The 18,992-nt window shown below is 59.3% G+C and overlaps 1 protein-coding gene across 5 annotated transcripts in view; it reads right to left on the bottom strand.

Moving 5' to 3' along the window:
• Positions 1-16,697, bottom strand: part of TNS1 (tensin 1) — a 53,962-nt gene extending 37,265 nt beyond the window's left edge. For 3 of the 5 annotated variants that reach the window (XM_027636557.1, XM_027636558.1, XM_027636559.1), the window contains exons 1-10: positions 8,690-8,725; positions 6,487-6,528; positions 3,661-3,710; positions 3,111-3,282; positions 2,730-2,780; positions 2,085-2,207; positions 1,714-1,778; positions 1,518-1,601; positions 1,284-1,396; positions 729-789 (exon numbers count right to left, since the gene is read on the bottom strand). In XM_027636557.1, the coding sequence (XP_027492358.1) occupies positions 729-789; positions 1,284-1,396; positions 1,518-1,601; positions 1,714-1,778; positions 2,085-2,207; positions 2,730-2,780; positions 3,111-3,278 (665 nt within the window). In that variant the 5' untranslated portion in view covers positions 3,279-3,282; positions 3,661-3,710; positions 6,487-6,528; positions 8,690-8,725. Of the gene's footprint in view, positions 1-728; positions 790-1,283; positions 1,397-1,517; positions 1,602-1,713; positions 1,779-2,084; positions 2,208-2,729; positions 2,781-3,110; positions 3,283-3,660; positions 3,711-6,486; positions 6,529-8,689; positions 8,729-16,547 lie in introns of those variants that run through there. The other 2 variants (XM_027636561.1, XM_027636560.1) reach the window with 2 other exon arrangements.
• Positions 16,698-18,992: the final 2,295 nt, after the last annotated feature.

The raw sequence follows: 18,992 nt of genomic DNA, 5'->3' as shown, positions 1-18,992 counted from the left end.
CTGGAGTTTATTACAGGCATCCCATAAACAGTCTATTAAAAGCTGAAAGGCGAGACTGGGATGGCAGTAAATCTCAGCTAACGGGGACTGCAGGGAAGGGAGATTCTGGTCCAGGGGGTTAAAATGGGAATACCCCAGAGGTGAGGTGCTCTGTTCCCTCCAGGGAGGTCAGGAGTCATGGGTCTCAGACTGGGGTGTGACGCTGGCAGAGTGTATGGGAGGCTGGAGAAACTGACTCCTGGTTTGCCTTCGCCAGTGCCTGCTCCCAGGAGTAGTGTCAGAAAAGAATTGTGCGGAGATTAAAACAGGAGGAAAATATTTTTTGGAGAAAGAAAGAGGGCTTTTAGGACTAATCCAAGCAGGAGGAGCAGTTCTTTGGGCAGGGAGAGAAAAAATGCCTTCATCACACCTGGGACGTGTCCCCATCTCTGTCTCCATTCCCTCTAGGGACACCCAGCCTCAGGCTCTGCGCAGCCCCAGGCTCCCTCTGCTGATACACAGAGTCACTACAGCCCTCCCGGCAGAAGGGCCCAGTAAGGCCCAGTACAGCCAGATACCACCTCCAAAGAAAAGGACACCCCGTTTTTTCAGTTCCCTGGACCCCAAACAGACTAAGCGCAGAGCACCAGACTGCAGGGGACTTGGCCTTGACCCTCTCCATCTTCCCCTGTTTGTCTTGCCCCCCATGCTGGGGAGGAGGAAAGCCCCCATGGCAAGGAGATAGTTACTAGATCCCCGAGGTGTAGACGGGCTGCATGGCCTGGTAGATTTTCAGGAAGGGACGACAACCTGGAAGACATCAAGGCGGGAAGAAAAGGCACACTCCTGTTAGGCGGCTGGGTGGAGGGGCCAGGGCAGGGATTAGTCACGGGGGAGAAATCCAAATAGGGAGGGAGCCAAGGCAAACAGCCGCTCCCCATCCCAACCAGCCCGCACCAACCACGGGCAACATCTGAGATGGGCAGAAAGGGATGCTCTGGATGAGCTGGGAAAGGGGAAAGCCCCTGCAGCCCAGTTTGGGTCCTGCATGCCAAACCCCATCTCCATCTGGTGCCATCCTCCCAAAAGCTGGTAGAAAAGCACTGTCACCCCACAGCTCAGGTTAGTGCCCAGCACGGGGAGGGCACCCTGCCAATAGGAGTGAACAATCTCTGAAAGGGAAAGGGAAATTCAAATTGCCGAGGAAATAATGAGGAAAATATTGCCCATCGAGGACAAGCCTGGCCATGCAGTGGGGGGGGGGGGGGGGAATGGGGCGGGGGGAAGGAGTCGGGGGCACCTACCGCCTTTCGACTCAAAGTTGGGGATGCCGTGCATGATGACGTGGTGGAGGAAGAGGGGCTTGTTGTTCATCTTGATGCTGCCGGAGAGGAGCCCACTGAAGTAATGGATGTACCTGAAGGAAAGACAGGCAGCTCAAGAGCAGGACCCACAAAGAGCATCCGCCTTGGACCCTGCATCCAACCACTCTGGCTCTGGGGACAAAACCCAGTCTGCAATGGCTTGCCAGAACCCACCTCTTTTGGGATGGCTGTCCCACTGGCACCACCTTGTCCTCATAGAAGCGTTTCATGGCAAACCTGTCCAGAGCCTGGTCAGCGCTGTGGGGCAGATGAGGTTGAAGGAAAGTACTGGCACCAGCACCCCAGCACCACTGGTGTGGAGGTCAGAAGTGGGCCCCAGGGCCACCCCAGGATCGCGTGTCCCTCTCACCTGGCTGAGATGTTGCTGTAGTGCATGTAGGCAGCCACCACCACCCCCAGCCGGCCACGGTTCCCCTGCAGGCACACAGCAGAAGGGGTGTCATGGGGGCAGTGGTGCCTGCAAGCGACCAGGCACAGCCATCCCACACTGAGGCAAGCACACACTGGTCCCTATCCGCACACACCAGCACGCACACCCCCCAACCCTTATAAGACACACACTAATCTATGCACACATGCTGACACCTACCCACATACCAAGCCACCAACCACCACATTCCCTGCATCCTTTGGCCTCTGAGGCCACTCGGCCTCATCTCTGTAGCCCCGCAGAACCCAGTGCCCCCATCACTGCACACCCTGGGGATGGGTCCAGCCCACCTTGTTGTGCAGCACCACCACATTGTGTGCCGCCGCATTGAGCCACGTGTCCATGGCTTTGCAAATGCTGCAAATCTTCTCCAGCGCTGGGGTGTGCATGTCAGGCCACCCAAAATCCAGCACCTGAGCAGGGGGAACAGCCAGAGGTCACATCCACATGCACTCCCTGCAGAGTCCCCAACCTGCCCATGTGCAAAGCCCAGGGCATGTACCCAGGGTGGGCACCACTGTGTTCCTCTGATGTGCCTCTCCCAACCTCAACCCTGCACCCCACTGCCCAGGCCCCTGGCCCAGGGAGGCCATCATGGTCCCAGATCTCAGGCCCCTCACCCCAGGTCACTTGGCTCAGCTGCTCAGGGTTCCCCCATGGTCACAGGGAGAGGGACAATGCCTTACAGAGGTCTCCAAGAGATCCCAAACAGCCAGGTTTGGGCTGGGAATGGGGGATGGGGAAGGCAATGGAAGTCAGGCTGAGATACCACAAACCCAGTGGGAACTCTCAGTGCTTTTCTCAGGGTGGGTTCTAGCTGGGTGGAATAGAGAAGGCTGTTCCTCCCCCAGACATCTTATAGCAGGGAGTTGGTCCTGCAAACAGCCCTGCCCTCAGGCCCAAGATTCCCTCTGCTTCCCACAGCTGTGACCCACCTTGGGGTGAAGTTTGTTGACATCACGTCTCCGTTCAGATAGGTTAAAAAGCTTCAGAGAAGAGGAAAAACAGAGTGAGGGGACATCTTCCTACCTCGCTGCTACCTCTCACCTCTTCCTCACCCCAAAGCCTCCCCAAATCCTGCCATTAGAGTAACACCTTGCCACAGGGAGACACAATCATCAAAAACTCCCAGGGTGAGTTTCAAAGAAGGAAAAAAATCTATCCACCTTAGTGCAAAGACCGACCCTCCCCTCACCAGAGCTAAGCCCAGACAGAGACAAGGACACAGTACCCACCCCCTGCAAGCACCCCATCCCTAGGGTCTGAGCACCCCAGCCCCTTCCCCAGTTTGACAGGGACGCAGCTGTGCCCCTCACCACATAGTTGTTCCCATGCTTGGACTTCAGCATGTGAGCCACTTCACGGAGGTTGCTGCAGTAACTCTGCTCCTCGGCCACACTGGGGTAGGAGACGGCAATGATCCGCTCCGTGATGTACACCAGGTCCAGCTCACAGCTGCTCTCCATGGCCGTAGTCAGGCTCATGCTCCTGGGCAAGAGAGGGGACCGCTGTCAAAGAATGGCATGGGGAGGGGACACAGTGACCCTTCCCCAACCTGTGGGATGGGCTGGGACACATGGGGACACAGCAGCAGAGCTGCCTGCACCCTTTCCCCTGCTCCCAGTCCCATTGGGGTGTCTAGGGGACTCAAGTTAAGGATGGTGGACCATAACCCCCGTATCTTCTCCATTGGGAGCATCTCCCAGGTGTAGCACATCTGGAGAAGCAAAGTGTTGGCAGAGAGGGGGAGGTTCATGCAATGCAGAGATGGTCACCAGAAAGGTGACCAAAAAAAACTGTTAAGGAAAAACACACTCGCAGCTCATTAGTTATAGTATCTCCAGAAAGGGAAAATGAGGCATCTACCTGGATGTTTTGCAGCGTGACTGCCCACTCCTGGAGGATTTTGTGGTATCCTAAAGAACCAGAGAGGAAAAGCAAGTTACTGCCATGACCCAGTCACAGACAGCACAGGGGTCCTGCTGGGGCTGGGTGTGATGGTGCTGCTGACGCATCTCACCCCCACCACACTGCACTTCACATGGTAACACCCCCAAAAAATCTCCAAATATTACCCACCAAGCATCCCAGTGGCACAAACACCTTGACACCATCATTGTCCCCCCTCATCCCACAAGCAAAACCCAAGTCTCACAACCACAGCAGCTGGGACCAGCCACCACAGGTACTGTGGGACTGGTGCCTTGGCAAAGGGTCCCAGAGGACCTTTTGGGAGGATGCTGAGCATGTAGACACAGTCTAAGGCGTGTCAGAAGTCTCTCCTGTCTCTGTTAGGCTGCGTACACACACCTGGTGGGACAGAGCTGCTTTGGCCCTACCCAGAGCAGAGGCAGGTTCGCTGCCCAAGCAGCATCGAGGAGCCAGCCAGGCACAGCAGTTTGCTTTGGCCCCGGCTCTCCCGAGCCAAATGCCTGGAGGAAATGTTTGAGCTCTCAGAGCAGGAAACTTCTATTTATGCATGTTCCCCGGCCTCGAGAATTTCATCTGCAGCCGGCTTGCTCAGTGACTTTGTGACCTCAGCCGAAAAACAAAGCAGGGTTTCCAAAAAAAACTGCTAAGGAAAAACACACTCGCAGCTCATTAGTTATAGTATCTCCAGCTAATAAGCAGGAGTCATTTAAAGACTAATCTTGGGCAGACAACATGTCCCAAGCACCTGGAAGGATCAGAAATAAGAGATGCATCCTGCAGCTGTTTCCCAGGATGCCCCTTCTGTCCATGAAGCTGCAGGACCTGCTGCCACTCTCCTCGGGCTGCAGCATCCCACAACCATTACATCAAAGGGAAGTGGGAGAGAGGTTTCCAACACTCTTCACCTGCCATCTCCCATCCAGTGCAGTCCCAGAGCTGCTCCGGTGGGCAGCCAGCATCACCCTCCTTTGCTCCTTTCAAGGTCAGGCTGCCTGGTGGAGCAGGGCCAGGCTCAGCAGCCCCAGAGCCTGGGGACAAGTCTCCCCTCCCAGCCAAAGCCACTCCAGAAGGCAGCAGCCCTGTCTGAGCACCCAAGGGTGCTTGGGCAGGAGTGACAATTCCCCCTCCAGGTTCTCCTCAGGGTGCCCCAAATTTCCTGCTCACTCCAAAAACACCCTAGCATTGCTGAAAGCAAATAAGGAGTTAAAATGCAGCAAAAAGAGAAGTAAAACCTTTCCTGGGAGAGCTAGGGTGTGTGGAACAAGCCTGACCCAGAATGTGGGCTCGTCCCTGCATCATCCACCTGTGACCAGGATAAGATCTCCACTGTGACCCCTGCTCTGCCCTAAACCTTTGTAACAGAGACATCGGGGGTCCCCCACCCACACCACCAGCCAGGAGAGCCCTGTCAGCCCACATCACCATACCCCGACACAGCAGCCTCCCAGTCCAGCCTTGCCCAAAGGAGATCTGACATGGGGCAACACAGACTCATGCTCCTCTCCCACGGGGTAAACTGAGGCACAGGAGAGTGAGCCAGGTGAGGACACCAGAGCCCCTCTCCCTTACCATACCTTGACAGCAGTGAGACCCTTGCTAATCCATTTCCATGCCATGGCAGCTCCACTCCTGACACTCTCCAGGCCCAGGAGAGTGGGTGCTCGCAGAGAGGGCCCTCCAGTGTCCCCTGCCCCATCAAGAGCCCTCAGGCTCTGCCCTGCTCCCCGAGCTCTGCCCTGCTCCCCCTGATCTAACCACAGCCGCACTGCCAGCTCTGCCGCCAGCCCCTGCACGAGGAAGAGTCAGCCTGCGATCAGCTGATAGGAGAAAACACTCATGTTATTAAACACTCCTGCCCGCCACTGGACTGGGAGATCCTGCAAACATCCTCTCTGGAGGAGAGACTCCAGCCAAGCCAGTATAGGCCAGTCCAGCCCAGCACAGGACAGGCTGGTCCCAGTCACATTGGGTTGAAGACCCCTCTGGCAACACCATCGAGAATACACCTCCCAGTCCCAAGCTAACTTGGCATGTCCTCAGGCTCCTGGAAGCATCCAAAACCCAGAGGTCCCTTCTACTTGGAAAGGCTGATGAGAGGCACCAGAAAGGCTGCAAAAATACCAAGAAACTTCCCCAAAAGAGAGCAAAGCCAGCAAAGGAGGCTCCTGATTGGATTTTTCTAGCTGTGGGTGCTCTTTCTCCAGCTCAGACAAGGGCAGCAAACATGTCCTGGATAACCAAAGGGATGAGGCAAAGCCAGATCCCAGGTGAGGAAGGCTTTCACCCTCTTCCTCATGGGAACCATCATGCCTCCATCCTTTGGGTCCCAGCCCCAGTGCACAGGGAGACCAGCAAGCTGGCTGTGGGCAAGGGTGGGGGAAGCCGTCCACGTTGACTTTGGCAGTGCATTTGTCTACACTGTCTTAGCAATTTCATGTCCATAGATTATATAACAGATCCCCGGCTCTGAGACAGGAAAGCCAGCTTTGCAGCAAAAGCCCTGGACCCCACTACGCCAGTCTCCACGACAACCTCTGCCACCAACCCTGGGCATCTCACTTGGCCTTTGGCATGGCCATCATCACCTTGGTTGGCAGGGAGGGAGGGCTGGGGGGTCCCAGGGATATTGGGAGACCACAGGAGCATCCTGGATTGTGGGATTTTGGCTGCAGGGGGTGCTTGCAGCAATGGGTCAGGCACGAGTAGCCCCTCCAGGAGGCCCTGAGGCAGAGATCAGCCTCCATGACTGGTCGCACTTACCAGGGTGTCTACCTGCTTGGTGATGCTCTCCCCCGGGGATGGCTGCAGGCAGGAGGAAGGGGAGAGAGAAAAAGGCAAGCAAGAGAGAAGGAGAGATTGAGAGACATGCACACAGAGCAGGGACCACAGCCAAAATTCCCCCCTAGCTATTTCTGGTCCTTCCTAGGAAATGCTCAATGGTCCCACTTCCTTCCTTGCACACCAATATGTCCACTCTTCCTAAAGGCTGGGAATCCCTCAAAACCTAAGCCCAGAACTGGGGCAATACTCAGGTACCAAGGATGCTGCCATCCTGCCTCCCAGCAGCCACCTCTCACACTCAACCAGTGTCGCAGATTAGGAGCACTCAGCTAAACCCTCAGTTTGCTCCATGATGGGCACCCAGTGCCCTCCACATCTCCAGGGTCCCAGATAGATCCTCCATGGTCAGACTCTACAGCCAGCAGGTAAACAATGGGGCAAGCCTGTGCAGTCCCATACCCAGCCTGGCCACTGGCCACCAGCAGGCTCACCTCCTCAAGATAAAACCAGCCCCACAGAGCCAGCAAAGGACCTCAATGGGAGCAGGACCGGGGTCCGAGATCTTCAAAGTAGGCAAATTTAGTGACACGCCACTGGAGTTTACAGAGAGTTCTGAAACAGGGCTGGAGACAGGAATTAACTTCCTGAGGTTGGGGAGAGCATCTGGACCCCAAATACAGGGAGCAGAGGACAGATACCTCTGAGGATGGTGGTTGGGGTGCCTGAGGGTGGCACAGCAAAGGGACCCAGCTTGGTGGTTTATATGAGCCTTGGGACCAGGAAGATGGAGGGAACCCCCAAAACCAGGCTGCTCCAGCCCTGGCAGCAGGGCCAGAGCAGACATTTCCAGCCACAGGACAGAGCAAACCCCTTTTGATTTCCTCTCAAAGCCACAGTAACAGTCCCAGCTCAAAGCCAACATGTTTTTGCTGGTGATAAGTGCCCGGGGAGGTTGGCAGAGGCAGCAGGGTGCAAGCAGAGATTAAACCCGGGGCAGATAACCACCACGGGGCCCCAGGGCAGGCAGCATGCTCCACTCCCACTCCATCCCCTCACTCACTTGGGCTCTTGCGCTGCTCTGATGAGCTTGCAGGGGGTTGTCCCCTACACCCACCCACCAGGGCCCAGCTATGGGGTGTCCAGCCCAGGGCCCCCTGTGAGGCACAGACACTGCAAGCACTGCCAGGCTGCTGAGCCCGAGCTGAAACCCTGCCAGGGCCTCCTCTCCCCAGCGCCTGCCCCAGCAAGCCTTGGCACACTCCGGAGCAAAAAAAGAAGGGCGGCCACGCTGGCCCCAGGCTCTGCCAGTCTCCCTGCTGCCACGTGCCCGCTTTGCCTGCTGCCACAGGCATTGCCAGGCTGGGGATGGGGCAAGGGAGCTGCTCTGCTGGCAAGATGCTGCCTGGTGGGCACCATCGCATCACACTTCCCAAACTTCTGGCTTGGACATGGCCCTGCTCCAGGTGACATCTCGGTGCCCTTGCTACTCCCAGAGCCTAGTCATGGCCTAGAGCAGTGTGGCAAAGGACTGTGGCTGCCTGCCCAGTGCCCCTGCACCCATCCTCCTCATGACAGGGTGAACAGAGATGGCATGCCCAGCTGCTTTCCTGGTGTCCAGAGAGCACAGGGTGGGAAGGACTGTGAGTCACCCTGGCCCCAGCAGATCATTAAAGGTCCCCAGGAGGGACAAAAGTAGATGGTGACAGTAACAAGAGCTGCAAACACACAGCCTTGGGCGCCCTGAGCCAAAGGCACATCTGGTACAACCATCTCCGGGCGTGAAAGAAACCGCCCTGGCTGTGGCCAGGGAGGGAAGGCCCTCTGTACCGGGGGACCCTGGAGCCCTGGTTGGTCACGTCCCATCTGCCTCTCCCTCTCAGCAACCCTGCAAGTTCCTCTTCCCTGAAAGCTCCAACTCCAGGAGTCCCTCAATGGCTGGGCTGCCCCAGCTTGTGCTGCTCAGATGTGGGATGGCCTGCAGCCAGCAATACTGGGGGACACAGCACCGAAATGGGGGGTGCCCTTACCCTCAGCTCAGGACCCCTTTGATTTTGGGGGTGAAAGATTCACATCCTGAAGCCCCTAGGTAGAGAGAGCCCCACACCCAGTGCAGAACAGGGTGTCCAGTCCCATCTAGCATCCCCAGAGCCGCACTCATGGCTCACAGTGGGGTGTCACTTACCAACTCATAGTTGACAGTGGGGGAGCAGGGGGTCACAGCCTGCAAGGAAGCAGAAGAGAGCCAAGATTAGTTCCTGCAGCCCCCTGCACAGCATGGGGCATGGGAAAGGGCTGAGCTGCAGCATTCACCCCCCACCCACTCCCAAGGGCCCACCCAAGGGAGTGACAGGGTCACCCACAGCCCTGCCATTCCAGGCAGGAGCCCAGGCAGCATCCCTAGGTCAAGGCTGGGCTTCCTGGGAATGGACTCAAGGCCATGGCAGAAGAGCCATTCATCCTTGGCCAGGGAGCCAGGACAGCCCCAGCCCAGTCCGGGTGGGCACAGCGGGCACAGCACAGCACAGGGCGGATGCTTGATGCCAAGAGCAGCTCCTGGAACAAACTGCAGCCCGGCCTCGTGAGCTACTCCAGCCGCCAGCTGAACAGCCCGGCTATTGTTACCTTAATTACCAGCGGCAATTACTGACAATTAACCTTGGGTTTTGCGTGCACCCCAGTCCGCCGGGAAGCAGCAGCATGCCAGGGTGGGAGAGGCAGCGCCTCGTTGGTGCCGGGGCAGCAGGAAGAGGTGATCCAGCCCCGTATTGGCCCAGAGATGCCAACAGTAGCTGGAGGGTGTGATTAGGGACACTTTGACCTCTACAAACCCCACCACTGAGTCCCTAGGAGCGGTGACCCCCCCCCTTCAGCCATCCCCTGCCCCATGCCAGGATGGAGCCAAGACAGCAAACGTCACCCAGGGGCTGGTCCCCCACCATGGCAGCATGGGGACCCCCTGCACCCCACTCAGTCTCTCCTGCCCTGGGCCATAAAAAGAAGGATTTACCACAAGCACCCCACTTGGAGCACCCAAATCTCAGCCCATCCCAGACCCCACAGGGTGATGGCCAGTGCCTGCTCCCCTCCCCGGCTGCCAGCCTGCTCTCATCCCCTCTCGCTGTTTTTTTCAGGGGTTCCGCCTGCTTGTGCTCCCTTCCCCTGTGCATTATTATTATGATTTTATTCTAATGCAGAAACGCTTCCATAAAAGGCCCCTTTCCCTGCCCCGCGGCGCTGGCCCCGCGCCAGCCTCCCTGGAATGTTCTCCGGCAGTGAGCCGCTGCTGCTGCGGACGGAGCTGACGAGGGCTGTGCCGTACCCCGCACCGTGCCCCGCACGCTGCCACACTCTTTCCCTGGGGATGCTCAACCAAGGGCCCCTGGCCCCCACCCCGTCCCAGCTCCAAGGCCAGTGATGGGGGGAGATGCACAGCTCCCCCACCACAGGAATGCTGGTCCCACAGCCAGGTAGGGTTCATGCCCACCCCTCCTCTGCTGTCGGCATGAGGAAGTTTGCAGGCTACAAATGCTCCTCTGGCTGGAAAAGCAAGAAAACTGGGGTGTCTGTGGTTGTATTTCCCTGTCCTAGCGGATTCTCTGATGTCTATATGGGCTTGTGGTCACCCAACACCAGTCTTCCCATCCACAGGAGACACCAACCCAGGTCATATGGCACTCTCTCATCTCAGAAAGGCAGTTTTAGGAGGACTGCAGGAATGTAAAGCTGTTTTCAGCTACCATCCCTCTCTCAAGTTTGGCTCAAACGTGCCTCCAGTTCAAGGAGAAGAGGCAAGACTCTGACCCAGTCAACAGACCACTTCGTAGAATTCCAGCTCCTGACCTAGAGGTGCAGGAGCACCCCTCCTGCCCCATAGGACTGGCGAGAGTATCACTTCATACAGGACCGTGGCAAACCCCAGAACCACCACCATCTCTGCCCTCAGGGATGCCTGCATCTCCCAGTGCAAGGGGTAGTGGGAAAGGCGGGGGGACCTGCACACCCCTGGTCCAGGCTTTGCCTTGCTGTGGCAGACACAGCAGCCTTTCTTCTCCCCCTCACCGGTGTTTGCATTCCTGCCGGCTGGCCCCCGCCGCTGCGACCCCGCCGCCCGGCAGCCCTGCCCAAGAATGTGAGGAACGAGGCGCAGCAGGGCTGCCGCCCACCCTACCGGCCCCCCACAGCCCCCCACCCGGCCCCCCAGGTCGCAGCCCCATCCCTTCCAGCAGCCACATCCCACAAGCTTCTGCCTTGAGACCCGAGTTTTGCCAAGCAGAAAAATCAGTTTCCCTGTGAACAAGACCCTGTGGCCACGAGTGATGGGATTCCCTGATGTCTCATAAAGGGGTGGGCACACCCTGCAGCCTTCCGCTGGAGAGTGGTGATGGGCTCCCTGACTCATCTCCAGTTGTCACTATATCTGATACCCTTTAGATGTCCAAGACCAGAATTAAACACCTGGCTGGCAAATCCCTGACAATCCCCAGCCATGCCGCCACAGGGTATAGTAGCCCATGAGATCCCTCTTCCACCTAACCCTTCCAGCTGCAGCTCGGGGACTGACCTCTGCACCACATATTCCTGACAGGACTTCAGCACCATTTCACAAGCACTGAGCGAGGCTGGAGGAATGCAGATATCCACCACGTACCCAGGGATGAGACACCTCAGAGCCTTCTCCATGCTACAACCCCCGCTCGCACCTCCTTCTCCTTCCCTCAACACCTCCTTCCTGTCCCTCCTCCTCCCTCAGCAAAATAACCCCTGCACCCGTGGAGGTGCCCAGGGTCATTGCCAGGTCCTGCTCCAGCTGGAGCATCCCCATGAGTAGTAGCCCCAACCTGTAAGATGCCAGCAGGGCTAGGGGAAAACAAACCTCCATGGAGGGGCCCTGGGATTCAGGAACAGGCTGGATCAGTGCAGTAGTGGGCGCGCTGGGGTCTCCCCAGCTGGGCTGCTGGAGCCGGGCGAGTGCTGGCCCATGGCCCACAGCATGGCCCGTCTGACTGCCGGTGGGTGATCCAGGCCCATCTCTGACGCATATCCCTTCCTTTGGGTGGCGGTTTTTGTTTTTCCCTTCCCCAGGAGCTCCGATAAACATTCCGGAGCTGGCTGATATCCGGGCTGGTGCTGACCCTTACGATGCCGGGAGCAGATGCAGCCACCTCAGCCACCTCAGCCACCTCAGCCCTCACACAGACCCCAGCACTTCTCATGGCCAGGCACTGAGATGCCAGCAAGCCTGCCCTGCTGGTGTGGTCAGAGCTGGAGACGTGCTGTCAAAAGGGACACTCCAGCATCCTGGACCCTCCCAAAGTAAGCCAGCATCAGGCAGGCACAGCCCTCGTTGCTCTACTACTCAGAAGGGATGTAGACTCCAAAAGAGGGAAGCCAGGTACCCTACTCCCTCCAGCTCTGGTACGGGTTCCCCTGCCCAATCCACTCTGTGGGCTGGAAATGCAGTTGCCAAAGAGTGTAGTGACTCAGTGGCCAGATTGTCATCCCATGAGACAAGGCTGGGTAGCATCAGGGCCAGCTCAGCCCATGTCACCCCACCTCATGGGGTCCAACATCACCCCTCAAGGGACCAATTTCTCCCTAGCAAGTTCACCTCAGCTTTGTGCCAGTCTTGCCCCAGCTGGGCTGTTAATCACCTCCCCATGCCCCCCATGACTTTCTGCTCACCCCAAGACCCTGCCCCTGGCAAGCAGGGGCCCAGGGACAGCCATGGACCACAGCAACCCCCTCAGCCATCCCCAGGGCCCTTCCCCTACTTTCCAGTCACTGACACAGCCATGAAGCCCTGCCAAGTCCCATCTTAGCCATGGTATGGGGCAGAGTGTGAGCCACCATCGGGAACCTTGCAGCAGAAGACACTTTTAAGTGACAGGTTGGGACCACCAAACTGGGGATGTTGGGGAACATTTTTCCCTCTCCAGCACCCCTGTTCCCCCCTTCCCCATGTGACAAACCGCAGCATCCTTCCCCCCTGTCAGGCATAAAGGACTACGGGGTCCAGGCTCTGGCCACCGCCCTGACCTCCACAGGGGTCAGGTACCTCCTGCCTACACCATGTGCTGCCTGCTCCTGCCCTCACATTTTTTGCAGCTCTGGCAAAACTCTTGTTTATGCAATACGTCCCCGGTAGGAGGACGGCATGTTTCCATCCACGCCCCTGCCCTCCCCCCGCCCCACCACCCCAGCTCCACCCTGCCCAGCACAGCCCCAGTGTGCCAGGAACAGGGCAGCCACGCAGAGCCCCAGCCCTCTGGCACGGGGATCTCAGGGAGGAGGCAGCACCCCAGCACCACGCAGCCCCTCTCTGACTCCACCAGCACTCAGGGGCTCTGCTGCTTTTGGGATTTCTCCCGTCGGGTGGGGATAACTGGCAGATGCGCCGAAGGGCCGGGGAGCGGTTTGGCTAGTAGCTCAGGGTGAGTCATCTGGGCTGATGCTGGGGCACAGAGGTCTCACCGCTCCCAGGCTTCCCTCCGAGAATCCCCAGCCCTCCCTGCAGCTGGGCCGGGGACTGTCACTGTGCCATCCCCTCCATACCTGGATGCAGCCCCCATGCCAGGGCAGGTTGCCCTGTCCCTGCATTGCCCAAGAGATGCAGGGAGGATACCAGAGGGCAAAGAGCTATCCAGGGATGTTGCCCAAGCTGGGACAGATGCTATCTCCTCTGTCTCTTCCTCGGTATGTCCCCGAGGAGCCGCCCTGTGGCCCATCCCCGCCAGGAAGGCGGCAGCAAGATCAGGACAGAGGTTACCCGGTACGTATAGCCCTGCAAATCAGGGATGAAATACCACAGAGGACACCAGCTGTTCCATCCCACAGTGGCCCTGGGGGCCACCACTGGCACCCCAAGGCACTCTGGGACCCATGGCACACTGGGAGCGTGATAGCTTCCAGCAGCCCATGGATGGCCTGGCCAGCAGCCCTGGCACAGGGACATGGGACAGGACAGGGAAAACAACATACAGGGAAGTTTCAAGGGGTTGCGATGGAGGCAGCAGCACCAAAATAGCCCTGGTTTCAACCCAAATAAGGGCAGGTCCCGACTTTGGGGCGGTTTGAGCAATCAGCCCCAGTGTTGCCAAGTGCAGACTAGGGGAAGGGGGAGAAAGTAGCATCCTTGAGCCTGTTTGGAAGGAAAAAGGGGTTTTCAGGGGTCAGGAGGGAGACAGAGGTGCCTCCATATAACCAGGACAGGGTCTGGCCCCACTCTGCCTGCAGGGACTGACTCGGCACAGGGCCGGCCACAGGCAGGGATATGCTGTGCTCCAGTGCCTAAAAAGGCAACATCTGGAGGCAGCAGGTCTGGATCCGGCCCCGCAGGCCAGCACGCGCCTGCCTGGCTCTGGCCCCACAGCCCCCAGCCCTGTCCTGCTCTGCTCTGTCCTGCTCTGCCACCAGCACCCACTCATGGGTGCTGCCACCTCACTGTGGGGACACCCCTCACCCCAGTCCTGTGGGGACCCTACATTCAGCCTAAGGGAGAGCATGAGGTCACTGGCCCCCTGCACCAGAATCCCCCAAAGGAGAGTGCAGGGATCCCCCCACCCCCTCATCAACTCCCCAGAGCCAAACTGGCCAGCAGGATTGGCCAGGGAGCAGCTCTGGCACCAGGGATTGGCTGGCAACAGAGTAACAGTGGGACCACCTGGGACAGACTCTGCTGCAGGGGAGTTCACCAGGACTGGTCCATGAACAGGTTGTTACATTGGATTGGTCAGTGCATAGATTCTTACATGGGACTGGGCAGCAATTGGATTCTCACCTGAGGCTGGTAAATGCATGGATTCTCACACAGGATTGGCCAGCACGTGGATTCCTACATGGGATTAGTTACTGCACAGATTCTCACACAGGACTGGCCAGCACATGGATTCCTACATGGGATTAGTTACTGCATACGTAGGATTGGTCAATACATGGATTCTGACAGCTGACTGGTCAGAGCAGTGATTCCCATGCAGGACTGGTAAGAGCAGTGATTCCAGCACAGGATTGGCCAGTGCACAGATTCTCACATAAGACTGATCAGCACATGGATTCTGACATGGGATTGCTTGCAGCACGGTCATTCCTGTGGGATTGGCCAGCACACAGAACTGTCAGCAGTCTGTGCCCCATCCTGAGCACAGTGTGATCCTGTCCCACAGATCCCCTCTGCCAGGCTGGTGGAACACCAGGCAAGCCTCTTTCCTGTGCACAGAAAGGGGAGAGACCCTACTGCAGGCTTTGGGCTGCCTTAAAGCATCAGGGGCACCTGCCATTGCCCACACATCTGTGACCCACATCGAAGGAGTGGTCAAGGTGCCAAAATAAACCCTGGCTGCTCCAAGGGATCTATGCCCCCACAGCACCAAGCCCACTCGTGAGGGAAAGGTCCAAAGCAGATGGAGATGGGGTCAGTGCTGTGTCCTCACCCTGTGGGACGCTGCTGAATATGCTGCCAGGAAACTGAAATGATGAGCAGCACCTCCAAAACTGGTGTCCCCCATCTGTAGTGTTGAAGAGGTGAGGGAATAGGAGGGAGAAGTGGAGATGGAGCCACTTCCTCCTCCCCAGGGACTGTACTGTGGGGCTGCTCTTTTCTCTGTGTCCCAACATGCAGTAGGGAAGCTCCAATGCTGATCAGGGGCTGCCAGCACTATGATGGGATGCCCAGGGGATGGGCTGCAAGAAGCCAGGGACCAGATAGTGACAAAGAAAGCAGGAGAGTGGCCCAGGGCCAGAAGGAAATAGACCCCTCAAGTCGGGACCCCAAAAGTAAGCCCCAAGACTCAGCACCCTCCCCAGGGTGGGCATCAGCCCCACAAAGCAGCATCCTGCTCTTCCTGAAACAGCAAGATCACTAATGAAGGGGTTTCGTTAGAAAGGGTGCAGGCTGGAGGCTCATTTTCTACAGATCCACTTTCGCTGGGGGTGGCTTCAGACTCCAGGCAGGATAAACATTGTCCTCCCAGTGCCACCACACTGTGGGTACAAGAGGTGCCCACTTGGTTGCCCCCCAAAACCACCCAACTCGAGGTGCCATGCATACCCAGGGGGCGCAGCCACTGTCACCTCCTGTCCCTGCCAGCTGTCCCAGCACCCACACTGGGGTCACGGGTCCCACAACCGGGGCTGACGCCAGTGCTGAGCGGGCTCAGGCGCCCGGGAATGGAGCACTTCTCTTTTTTTTCTTGTTTTCCCCTTAAACCCAAGCGGGCTGATGCCTCCCTCGCTCGGCCGTTTCCTCTCCCAGAAGCACAGCCCAAAAACATCTGCGCCGGGACCTGCCCTGACGGAGTTAACCCTCTGCGGGCCCGGCGGCGCCGAGGGGCCGGGGATCCCTGCCGGGGGGGGTGGCGCGGGGGGGGCTGGCACCCGCCGACACCTCGCCACTCATTAACTCGAGGTTTAACCATTGACGGTTCCGCGGCGGGACTGGGCAGGGGGGTTAACCCGTGGGCTGCCAGGGTGTCCCGGTCCAGGGACTGCCCCCACCGTGTCCCCCCCGCCCGGGTGACAGGCGCCCAGCATCGTCCCCTCGGCTGCGGGGCGGGAGCGGGGTGCCGGGGGCGGACCCCGGTTTCCCGCGCAGACCTCGCTCCCCGGGGACGTGTCCCTACGCACTTCAGGGGAGGGTGGGGGGGACGCAAACTCCAGCGCCTGTGTGTCCCCCTCGGGGGCACCCTGAGAGTCACCGGCCCCGGCGAGGCGGGGAGAGGGGCACGGGGGGCACGGACCCCCCGGAGCCGCTCACAGGTCCCAGCCGGCAGCAAACCGGTCCTCACCCCCTCCCCAAATCATCCTCCCTGCGAGCACCGCATCGCCCCTTCCAAGGACCCCCGGCCCCCCCATGCCCCCTCTAGTGACCGACAACTGCGGACCCCCCAACACGGGGGGGCAGCACCCCCCCAACCACGCGCCACCCCATCACCGCTCGGATATCACGCGTGGCCCCCGCCCCCTGGAGAGATGACACCGCCTGCAGCACCCCCCTCTTGCCCCGGGGGTCTGAGGACCCCTGTGCCCTCGCCGCCCCCCCGTACCTGGCTCATGACGCTCCCGAAATCCATCCGGGGTCTCGCCTGCCTACATCCGAGAGGGACGGCACCGAAGCCTCACCTGGCCCGGGGGGCGCGGGGGGCGGCCGGAGGGGCCGGGGGGGGCAGGCGAGAGCCCGGCGTCGCCCGGGCGGGCAGGCGTGAAGGCAGACTGCAGGCAGAGCCCCCCTCCCTCCCCGGGCCAAGCCTGGAGAAGGAAGGAAGGAAGGAGGGAGGGAGGAGGGAGGGGAGGGAAGGAGGGGGAGAGCCGAAGGGTTTCGCTCCCCGCAAGCGGGACCCCGGCGATGGAGGGGCGCAGGGGGGTCCCGCCGGCTCCCCGCTCCCCTCCGCAGCCCCGGGGCGGCCGGGGGCTGGGGAGCCCGGGGGCGCCGGCCCCGGCCCTGGGGAGGAAGGGTGTCCCGGATGACTTTTTCCACCGCTCCCCTCCCTTCCCTCGCTTCTTCTCCCTCTTTCTTCTCCTCTTCCCTCTCTCCCCAGCTGCACGGCGCGCTCCAAGTCCGGCCCCGCACCGCTCCCCTCGCCTCCCCTAAAAACGCCCTTAAAGGCAACCGGGAACCTGACTCGAGCGGCTGGCCCTGGGGCGGGGGGTGCCGGCAATTGGACAGACGACCCCCCCCAAAAAAAAATTACCCCCCACACCTCCCACACCTCCCCCTGCAAACTCCTCGCACCCCGTGCCGAGGGGCCACGGCGGGCAGCGGGCGCAGCGGGGTCGGGCCCTTATCACCCCGTGTGACGCCACCGGCGTCCCTGTGCCCTTGGCGGGGGGGTGGCAGGGACCGGTGTGTGGGGCCCTTCTTGGGGCCTGCCTGGCACCCCCTGGCACAACTTGGTCTCCCCCTGCCACATGCGGGACAAAGTGCCCAATTAATGGTCCTCGGGTGTCCTGCACCCCCAGTGTTGAGGAGGACCTGAAGATTTATCAGCCCATCTCTCAACTAAAAACCAAAGCCAAAATGCTGGAAAAGCCCCATCTGTCCTTCAGCATGTGGAGCCATGCCAGTCCCCCCTTGCCTGTCCCAAACCTGGAGTGTGCCCAGCATCCCCCTGGCTTTCCTCCTGTCTCCCTTCCTCCTTCTTCCTCCTCCTCCTCCTCAGGGGCTGCATGTTTATGGATGGTGCCCCGGTCTCCCTGGCCATCCCTGGGGCAGCCCAGCCCCAGCCTTGCTGTACTCAAATGCAAGTGCCGGGAAACCACAGGGCAAAGAGGGGAAGCCCACCAGCAGTGGCCCAGAGAGTGGCGAGCTGGCCAGGGAGGCAGCGAGCCAGGCACCCGGCCCAGTGCTGTTGACATTTTCTCACCCAACGCCTCCCCATTCCTGTTTGCGTTTCCGTCCTCAAGCCGTGGGCTCAGCCAAAAGGCTGGAGCTGGCTCTGCCGGAGCGGTGAAGGACCCCACCACCCCTCCTACCTTGCTGTCCCCCTCAAAAGTCACCAGGGAGGGGTTTTTGGCAAACGGTTCTCCCTTTGGAACCTTCCAAAACTCCTGTAAGGGGCCCCATCCCTGCGAGTACACTCCGAGTCCAGGAGATCCTTCCCAGTCCCTCCATGCCTCAGTTTCCACAGCAGCCCAACAGTGCCATGGGATGGGAACACCAACAGGCACTGTGGAGCCTTCCCACTGCCAAGGACAAAGCGCCAGAGCCCCAACATCTCTGGAGAGTACCTCCTCACCCCCTTCCCAAGCAAGCACCAGCACCTCTGCCCTCCCCAGCACCCAAGGGCACAGGGCCAGATCCCAACAGCCACCACTCTAGGGACAAAACCCCATGGCCGGGATCCACTGACACCCCTAAACAAGTCCCACCAGCACCATAGCCCACAAAAAGCAGGCATCCCAAAAAGAGGGGAGTGCTGCAACTAGGATGGAGGGCCAATGAACATCCTGCACCAGCGGAACACAGCTCCAGGCTCCAGCTCAGCTCCAGACTCCAGCTCAGCTCCAGCACAGATCCCTGCACAGCTCCCAGAGCCCCAGTTCCTTGGGGGGCGGCCACAGGATGGCTCCCAGGCCCTGGGAAACAGCAACAGCAGAAGAGCTAGGGCCAGATGGGAAACTATCAGCAACTGAACAGGATGGAAATGAGTGGGTGAGCGAAGGGCACTGATAGCACGTCCCTGTCCCATGAGGGCAATGACAGGAGCTGTCCCCTGAGGACATGATGTGTCTCGCTCACAGAACACAGCCAGAGAATTCCTGACAACATCTCTGAACTCCAGCCACCAAAATACCTCCCAGAGCCATTGGGTCAAAGTGCCAGTGGGAGCAGGTCCAGCAGTCAGCAAACTGGCTGCAGTGAGAGGGTCCTCCCAGGACGCCCAGACAAACCACCCCCCACGTAAACCAGCTCCTCCACAACCCAAAACAAACACTCTTGAGCATCACCACCACAGGTGTCAGCAGAAAAAGGGAGACCTGGGGACCAGAAA

The sequence above is a fragment of the Corapipo altera genome, unplaced genomic scaffold (assembly GCF_003945725.1).
Source record: "Corapipo altera isolate COAL_440 unplaced genomic scaffold, ASM394572v1 45, whole genome shotgun sequence".
In the NCBI taxonomy this organism is placed as follows: domain Eukaryota; kingdom Metazoa; phylum Chordata; class Aves; order Passeriformes; family Pipridae; genus Corapipo; species Corapipo altera.
This window is presented reverse-complemented; position numbering and strand designations above follow the sequence as displayed.